Source organism: Urocampus carinirostris, chromosome 8 (assembly GCF_059441175.1).
Source record: "Urocampus carinirostris isolate Australia breed hairy pipefish chromosome 8, RoL_Ucar_1.0, whole genome shotgun sequence".
NCBI classification, from domain to species: Eukaryota; Metazoa; Chordata; class Actinopteri; order Syngnathiformes; family Syngnathidae; genus Urocampus; species Urocampus carinirostris.
In genome coordinates, this window is record NC_142356.1 from 4934967 (window position 1) to 4945111 (window position 10145).

Consider the following 10145-nt stretch of genomic DNA (forward strand, 5'->3'; position numbering starts at 1 on the left):
ACCGCCGGGCATCAACAGCATCTCCAATCCCCTCCGACTTTATCGAATTAATGGCGGTTTCCTTCTCTGTTGTGACAAAAACACGGAAAACAATTAAACTGTTACTGTGTTTGTGTAATGAGTTCTGGTTTTGGGGTTCGTGCGGGTGCTTGAAATCCTTGGAAAGGCTTGAATTGTTGTCAGAGTTTATAAATATATAAACTCTTTGCTGGCGGTATTATTCAGATAAAAGCACTTATTGAGTTTTGATCTACTCCGCGAATGAAGCGAGCACGGCCCAGTCGCCATCTTGCCAGGTTGCCCGGGCCGTACCGACAACATCCGGTCAGTAGGCGTGGTTTCGGTTTTAGTGTCATATTACACTACAATGAAATTAGACTGAAAACGTAGAAATAGACTTATCTTTGAGACGTGACTATGTGTGTGTGTGATGATTACTTGTATATTAGGAATATAAAAACAGGTTAATTTCATAGCATGGAAGTCTGAGAAGTACACAACTAAAAATAGCTACCTTTACAATTGTAATGTCTTTTGAAGGTTTTAAAAGTGCTTGTTTTTGGGGTTAACTGCTTGAAATGGTTGCCATTTAGCTATTGCTGAACTGAATGGATAAAGGGAAAGGGAAAATGGCACAGTTGCCATGGCGCCCTATTGGCCCCACCCATTGACACCGGCTGAGACGCGTTGACTGATTGCTCCCTGGGAGTACTTTAACGCGGTCCTTTGAGCTGTTAGTTGTCTGAGCGTTTGTGAAACTTCTGGGAAACTTCTGCAAGACTCCTGTTGAACTCCTAGTCTGTGAATTTGCCTGCGTTTGATCCTGTTTTATTTTTGGCCTGATTTGTTTGATTTTTACCACTCTTTTGTTTGGATTTCAATCCACTTTTGCGACCATCGATCCCCGGATCGAGTGTGCGCGCATTCCTCCTCTCCCTAATAAATTGTGAGTATGTTACGCCATTGGGTTCTCAATCCTGATTCCTGCCCTGGTTCGTGACAGGCAGGAGTTTAGCCAATAGGATATTGGCATCTTCATGAGGCCATGCCGCAGACCAATAGCAGTCCAGCATCTTATTTGACGTTGACCAATAGCAGACAGGCATCTTTGAGATGCAGGAACACCACAAAATTTGAATTGTGTAAGTTTTTTTAGCAAATGTTTTCGTTGGTGTTATGGAGTGCAGGGAATGCCACAACAAGGTGCCGAAATATTTTATTTGATAATTTTAGTTTTTTGATAATGTTAAAATTAAAAATACATGAGTTTTTACAACTTTAGAGAAAAATATTTGAAATGTTTATAATAGAAAAGGCGGCCATTTCGGGGGAGACTCAATAATCCACAATGTAAGACGGGGAGGTGATACAGGTAATTTTGGTATCGATCCGATCCATGCAAATCCAATTTTTAGTTTTTTAGGTGCGCCTAACAGTTCGTAAAATACGATATTTCCTTCTAATATATCTATAAGTATGAGGTGTATTTATTACAAGTAAATTAAGATTGTGGTGATTCAAATAATAATATAATAAATGATTAAATAAAATAACGAATGCAGCTGGAAAACTCACTACGTATTCCGTGACACAATTGAAAACATCTAATAAGAAGAGTCACGTTAAAGGAAACATAATAATCTTATTAAAAGCAGATTCCTAAGAGGTTCCACAGGGCTCTATAACGTGGCCTGTGTGGTTTTCATTGCCGCCTGTTAATCACCCTCTTCGTGCTTCGTTAGCCTCGTTCCCAGGTCAGGGGGATCTCTTATTAGGACGTTTACAACGTCCAGTTCACCCAGACTCCCAGAAAACAAATCCTTTCGGAGCGCTATTGATGCAATAAAAGAAAAGTTTTGAAAGTATGTTTCTTTATTGTGTACCCTCCAGTGTCCCGACTCGGCCTGCAAACAGGATTTGTTGGCCTACCTACAGAGAATCGCGCTGTACTGCCATCAGCTCAACATTTGCAGCAAAGTCAAAGCCGAAGTCCAGAACCTGGGCGGGGAGCTCATCGTGTCCGGGGTAAGTGTTGTACTCCAAACCGCCGGTTTCCGGCTCAAAGGACCAAGCCGAGGCTTTTTCAAAGTTTTTTTCTTTCTTTGTAATGCATGGGACGTTATCTCGTTGGTAAAGAGCATCTAAATAGCCATTAGCATGGCTACATTTTATGAATGACCAAATATGCCGTTTTTAATGGACCCACGTACTAGAACAGTGGTGCGGTGCAAATTTCTGCTTCAAGTAAGGCTGCAACAACCAATCGATATCGATTAGAATGACTTCATCAATTTGTTGTATCACGTGATTTATGTTAAATCGATGCAAATAAGAGTGTACACAATTATGTCTTGACATCGAGACCATTTTGGTCCAGCCGAGGGCGCCAAGACTATTTTCATGTGTTATCTTACATTGTTTTAATAGTTTTTTTATTGAACGTACTTACAAACAAAATTGGCAGCTTTATCGTATTTGACTGTTTTATCATGAAACAAAGATTTTCAAGGGAACAGACAGTACACAAGTACAGTGTAGAAAATACATAAAATCATGTAAAAAGAAAAATATGATAATGACATGTTTAATTACACAAAGGACAGATTCTCAAGGATATATTTCATATTTGGAATGTTTATCATATTCAAAGATTCAACAGAAAAACAGTTCATGTCTTGGGAACCTCCTGCGTGGGTTCAAATCCAGCTCCAGACTTCCTGTGCGGAGTTTGTATGTTCTCCCCGTGCTCGCGTGGGTTCCCTCCGGTATCTCCCACGTTCCAAAAACATGCATTTCAGGTGAATTGGCCGGTCCAAATTGTCCCTAGGTGTGAATGAGCGAGTGAGTTGTATGTCCCCGTGTGCCCTGCGATTGGCTGGCAACCAGTTCAGGGTGTCCCCTGCCCACTGCCCGATGATTGCTGGGATGGGCTCCAGCACCCCCGCGACCCTACTGAGGATAAGCGGTGCAACTAATGAGATGAGATGAGATATATATATAAATATATATATATATATATATCGGTATATATGATGTACATGATTTGATATACATTTTGGTCTAATTGCACATCGTATTTGGCTATGGTTTAACATAAATTTTAGACAACCCAACTTCTTATTTTGCTAAAATACCATGATATATATATATATATATATATATATATATATATATATACATATATATAAAATGTACATGATTTGACTTAATATTTGGTAAAATTGCAGGTATTATTTCGCTATCGTACTATTAGTTCAACGTAATTTTCGGAAAACCAGACTTCGTACTTTGTTAACATACTAATGTTACTAATATACAAGATTTGAGATACAATTTCGGTAAAATTGCGGGTTTTATTTCGCTATCGTACTATTAGTTCAACGTAATTTTCGGAAAACCAGACTTCGTACTTTGCTAACATACTAATGTTACTAATGTACAAAATTTGACATAAACTTCGGTAAAATCCCAGATATTATTTCACTATCGTACTATTAGTCAAAGTAAATTTCGCAATACCAGACTTTTTATTTTGATATATATATATATATATATATATATATATATATATATATATATATATATATATATATATAGGGCAGCACGGCGGCGCAGTGGTTAGCGCTTGTGCGGCACAGTTCATGTCATGGGAACCTGTCGTGGGTTCAAATCCAGCTCCAGACTTCCTGTGCGGAGTTTGTATGTTCTCCCCGTGCTTGCGTGGGTTTCCTCCGGGCACTCCGGTTTCCTCCCACATTCCAAAAACATGCATTTCAGGTGAATTGGCCGGTCGAAATTGTCCCTAGGTGTGAATGAGCGAGCGAGTTGTCTGTCCCCGTGTGCCCTGCGATTGGCTGGCAACCAGTTCAGGGTGTCCCCTGCCCACTGCCCGGAGATGGCTGGGATGGGCTCCAGCACCCCCGCGACCCTACTGAGGATAAGCGGTGTAGCTAATGAGATGAGATGAGATGAGATATATATATATATATATATATATATATATATATATATTCCAGCTCCAGACTTCCTGTGCGGAGTTTGTATGTTCTCCCCATGCTTGCGTGGGTTTCCTCCGGGCACTCCGGTTTCCTCCCACATTCCAAAAACATGCATTTCAGGTGAATTGGCCGGTCCAAATTGTCCCTAGGTGTGAATGAGCGAGTGAGTTGTCTGTCCCCGTGTGCCCTGCGATTGGCTGGCAACCAGTTCAGGGTGTCCCCTGCCCACTGCCCGGAGATGGCTAGGATGGGCTCCAGCACCCCCCGCGCGCGACCCTAATGAGGATAAGCGGTACGGCTAATGAGATGAGATGAGATATATACGTACATGATTTTACATACATATCGGTAAAATCACAGATCTTGTTGTGCTATTGTACCACTAGTTCAACGTAAATTTCGGAAGAAAACAGATATCTTACTTTGCTAAAATACTAATGTTCCTAATGTACATGATTGATTTTTGTCACTAACTGACACAACTGTAAACATGTATCCGTTCCAAACCTGAGCATTTAATTTTTTTATCGATATTTGGATTCACGCGCAAACATCGTCCCTTTGAACTCATTGTGTTGACGCTCAGCAAGCGTCCCCCTCGCCACCCCGCCGAGACTCGAACCTTTGGTCTCGAATCGGCGCTCATTAAAAGCCAGCGCTTGACTCGTCTCGGCGTGCGGTCTGAGGAGACCCACTGGCCGGCGACCCTTAAATGTCAGCCAAACAAAACGCACACAAACACATCGGATCCTATTCCAGCCCGCTAATGAGAAGAAAGACGTCAGGCGTTTTTTCGCCCCCTGCCTTTAATTGACGGAACCCTACCCCCGGGTTCTGGTTTGCCCGCGTCCCTGCGTCCTAGACGCATCATTTTTGCTGGGGACGCATCGGGTCAAATCAACGTGCGTCCCCGGGTCGCAACGTTTTTGACACCAAATTGTCATTTTTACCCGATTACTTTTTTTTTTAAATAAAGATTCACCGCACTCCAAACTTTTCGTCAGGCAGATCCGCCATTGTTGTTTTGGTCTCGCGCCGATCGCGGCAAACGAGATCTCGTTGCTTCGAGATGACGTCATTGTTGTGGCGGTTGTCGAGTGAAGGAGAAGTATGCCTCCGAAAAAACAGTTGATATTAAGTGCAAATCAACAAAAACATTGGTAATTTTTTTCAGTGTCGGTAATAAGTCGAAACATAACACAGAAAGTGGTAACAACGGCAATCATTCCGGCACGAAAAAACGGCGGAGAAATTCCTCAGAAGACTGCGTAGGCAAGGAAAACACGTGTGTTGAAGCGAACGATTCGACGAAAGAAAATAAACAAAAGAATTCTAGCAAGAAAAGGACTTTTCTGCCCAAAATGGACTTAATTATATTCCTGGTGACGCTATGAGGAGGATGATAATGGATTGGACCTTGGGAAGGCATTTAAACTGTGGCGGAACAGCAAACCACGAAGAATATATGAACTGAAAAATCTGAAGCGATAACTGCTTTGTATTACCAATTAACTGTGATGATTAAAACTGAACGAAAATAGAGATTAATATAATTATTTCAGCAATAATATTTCGTATAATGTCCAATATTGTTGTGAACTGAAAAATCTGAAGTGATAACTGATTTGTATTACCAATAAACTCTGATGATTAAAACTGAATGAATATATAGATTTATATGATATATTTGTCGTCGATTTAGAATTTCAACCGCGATAACAGTAAATTTTGGGGACCCATAGATCTTTGTTGGGACCAATGTTCCCTGTAATTTTCCACGGGCCTGAGCGTTTACACAAAGTCGGTGAGCAACGCTTGAAACAACAGTGAGCAACGGCAATCCCAAGTGTGGCAACTAAATCATTATCAAACATGTCCGAAACTTGACATCAAGTGACATTTTGCTGAGTTTTCGGCAATGCAAAAAAAAAATTCACTTTTGAATGAATTGACTCATGTATTATTGCAAAGGTTTTAGAGCCTACAAACGTCATTTGTTTTTACAACAATTCTTTCACAAGATTTCCATTTTTTTTTTTCCTGGTATCTTTTGTCGCATAATACTAACTTATTTAGTCGGTTGCACGATACACAACTGTATTTAATCACATTTTTTTAGTGGAAGTACAATGTTGGCAACAAGATTGACTTGATAGAATTGGAAATTATGTGAATGCAACATAAACTTTTTCTTCTTTTTCCCTGTTTTTTTCTACTTTTTTTTATTCCTTTAAAAAAATGTCATTGTTTATTTTTTCCAAGCTGTTACTTTTCTTTTTGTTCTCTATATCCTTTTTTTCTTCCTTTCTTTTTTTCAGGCTTTTTTTCTGAAATGTTCCTTCTTTTTTTTTCTCTTCCTCTTGTTTCTTTTTTTCTCTTACCTTTTCATTTTGGTATTTTTTTCTTTTTTGTTCTATTCCCCCCCCCTTCTTTTAAGTCATTTTGTGCACAATTTTACATAATATTTGGACGTGTAGGGATTAAAGAAGCAAAAACAACCTGAAGAGCCGTTTGGGACCCGAAAGAGCCGGTTATTTTTAGTGAGCCGAGCCGAAGAAGCCGGTTCTCGAAAAACTCTACTGACTTTACTCAACTTCGTTCTACTTTGACATTTTACCTTTATGCACTGTAACTTTGACTTAATTGGCTTCTTAATTAGCAATTTCGAACCCTGATGTTTGTGAGCTGGCTAGATTTTCTTGTGCGGGAACATTGGTTGGGACCCATAGAATTTTGAGCATGCGAGTCCCCTGGGACCCATCACTTTCCCCAGCTAAAATGAACACTGCTACCCCCGATCTGGTTTTGACCTTTCCCCTGTGCCCGCCTCTCCCTGCAGCTGGACAGCGCCACCTCCCTCATCCAGGCCGCCAAGAACCTGATGAACGCCGTGGTGCTCACCGTCAAAGCTTCCTACGTGGCCTCCACCAAGTACCAGAAGGTTTACGGCACGGCCGCCGTCAACTCGCCCGTGGTCTCCTGGCGCATGAAGGCCCCCGAGAAAAAACCGCTGGTCAAGCGAGAGAAACCCGAAGAGTGCCAGACCCGGGTTCGACGGGGATCCCAGAAGAAACACATCTCGCCCGTTCAGGCCCTCAGCGAGTTCAAGGCCATGGACTCCTTCTAGAGGAAGGAACATATGGTAGAACAATCTGGTCGTATGTGGGAATCAATGTAGGAATAAGTAGATATTTTCAAATATATTCCATGTACATAAATGAACACGGGAATAAATCACGTCATACCGAAATATATAACATAAATGCAACATATTCATATATTTATGCATTTTGTCATTTATTTTGTCATTTATTGATTTCAGTCTTTATTTTTTCGTGTATTCCGTTGTGTATTTTATTACAACAAAATACTTCTTAAATGAAGGACAAAACTGCCAACTGCAAATGTTGTTCTTCACTAATTAACCAATAAGTCCTCTTATTTAGATAATATTTTGTGGCAAAATACATGAAAAAGTACGCAATCAAAAGAAAAAAAGGCCGAATAAATGACAAAGTACAAAACGAATTGATAAAACTAAAATAAAAAATGACAAAATACATGATAACATACACGAGGGAATAACCAACAAAATAAAAGAACAAATACATGAGAAAACACATACAAATATATGACAAAATACTTGTAAAAATACACACCAAAATACACAACACAATAAATAACAAAATACCTGAAAAAATACACACAAAAACACATGACAATGTACATAAGAAAAAAAATGACAAAGTAAATACTGAAATGAATAATTGACAAAAAAAGCCACAAAATACAAGGCAAAATATGTAAATTACAAAATACACTCCAAAATAAATGACAAAATGCACAAAAAGTATACAGCCAGCTAGACAGCAACGTACACGAAAAAACTAAATACTGAAATAAATAAATATCAAAGTATACGGCAAGATAGAAAACAAAGTACACGACAAATTAAAAACCGAAATAAATAAATGACAGAGTATACGGAAAGATAGACAACAAAGTACACGATAAACTAAATACCGAAATATATAAATGATAAAGTACACGGCAAGATAGACAACAAAGTACACGACAAACTGAATATCGAAATAAATAAAAAACAAAGTATACAGCAAGATAGACAACAAAGTACACGAAAAAAACAAATACCGAAATAAATAAAACACAAAGTATACAGCAAGATGGACAACAAAGTACACGAAAAAACTAAATACTGAAATAAATAAATTTCTAAGTATACGGCAAGATAGAAAAAAAGTACACGACAAACTGAATACCAAAATAAATAAAACACAAAGTATACAGAAAGATAGACAACAAAGTACACGATAAACTAAATACCGAAATAAATAAATTACAAAGTATACGGCAAGATAAACAACAAAGTACACGAAAAAAGACTAAATACCGAAATAAAGACAAATATCAAAGTATACGACAAGATAGAAAACAAAGTACACAAAAACAACTAAATACCGAAATAAAGAAAAATATCAAAGTGTACGGCAAGATAGAAAAACAAGGTACACAAAAAAAAATACCGAAATAAATAAGGATCAAAGTAAACGGGAAGATAGAAAACAAAGTACACAACAAACTGAATACAGAAATAAATAAAACACAAAGTGTATGGACAGATAGACAACAAAGTACCCGAAAAAACTAACTACCGAAATAAATAAATATCAAAGTATACGGCAAAATAGAAAAAAAAGTACACGAAAAAACTAAATACCAAAATAAATAAATAAAAATCAAAGTATACTGCAAGATAGACAACAAAGTACACGACAAGCTAAATATTGAAATAAATTAAACACATAGTATACGGCAAGATAAACAACAAAGTACACGAAAAAAACTGAATACCGAATTGAACAAATAATTATCAAAATATATGGCAAGATAGACAACAAAGTACACGAGAAACTAAATACCGGAATAAATAAATTACAAAGTAGACGGAAATTTAGACAACAAAGTACCCAAAAAAACTAACTACCGAAATAAATGAATATCAAAGTATACGGCAAAATAGAAAACAAAGTACACAAAAAAACTAAATACCAATATAAATAAGTAAATATCAAAGTATTCTGCAAGATAGACAACAAAGTACACGACAAACTAAATACCAAAGTAAATACATGACAAAGTATATGGCAAGATAGACAACAAAGTACACGACAAACTAAATACTGAAATAAATTAAACACAAAGTATATGGCAAGATAAACAACAAAGTACACGAAAAAACTGAATACCGAATTAATTAAATAAAAATCAAAATATACGGCAAGATAGACAACAAGTACACGACAAACTAAATACAAAACTAAATACATGACAAAGTTAATGGCAAGAGAGACAACAAAGTACACGAAAAAACTAAATACCGAAATAAATAAAACACAAAGTATACATCAAGATAGACAACAAAGTACACGAAAAAACTGAATACCGAATCAAATAAAAACATATCAAAATATACGGCAAGATAGACAACAAAGTACACGAAAAAACAAAATACCAAAATAAATGAATATCATATTATACGGCAAGATTGAAAACAAAGTACACAAAAAACTAAATACCGAAATAAATGAATAAACATCAAACTATACGGCAAGATAGAAAAAACAAAGTACACAACCGAAATAAATAAATGAAAAAGTATACGGAAATATAGACAACAAAGTACACGACGAATTATAAATACCGGAATAAATAAACGACAAAGTATACAGAAATATAGACAACAAAGTACACGAAGAACTATAAATACCAGAATAAATAAACGACAAAGTATACAGAAATATAGACAACAAAGTACACGACAAACTAAATACCGAAATGACAAAATGCATACATCAATGAATAACTCTCATTGATGTCATAAATTTAGGTATTACACGATTTATCCGCGTGTTCCTTTATTCACATAGCGTATATTTGTACATATATATTCAGGTATACATTTATTACTACATACGACAAGTTTGTCCGTCCATACGTGTTTTCTCAACGAGTGAGGACGACGGTACATTTTCCCACCGTAGTACTCAAAGACTGACTCCTAATACTATTTATCTTATCGTAGCTTAACTGTGACGATGGAACTTATTAAAAACACATATCAGGAAA

At 37.3% G+C, this 10145-nt stretch overlaps 1 protein-coding gene across 3 annotated transcripts in view; it reads left to right on the forward strand.

Moving 5' to 3' along the window:
- The window catches only part of ctnna2 (catenin (cadherin-associated protein), alpha 2), a 557688-nt gene extending 549681 nt beyond the window's left edge, over positions 1–8007 (forward strand). For all 3 annotated transcript variants that reach the window (XM_088341403.1, XM_088341405.1, XM_088341404.1), the window contains exons 16-17: positions 1891–2025; positions 6838–8007. In XM_088341403.1, the coding sequence (XP_088197529.1) occupies positions 1891–2025; positions 6838–7125 (423 nt within the window). In that variant the 3' untranslated portion in view covers positions 7126–8007. The remainder of the gene's footprint in view (positions 1–1890; positions 2026–6837) is intronic.
- Positions 8008–10145: the final 2138 nt, after the last annotated feature.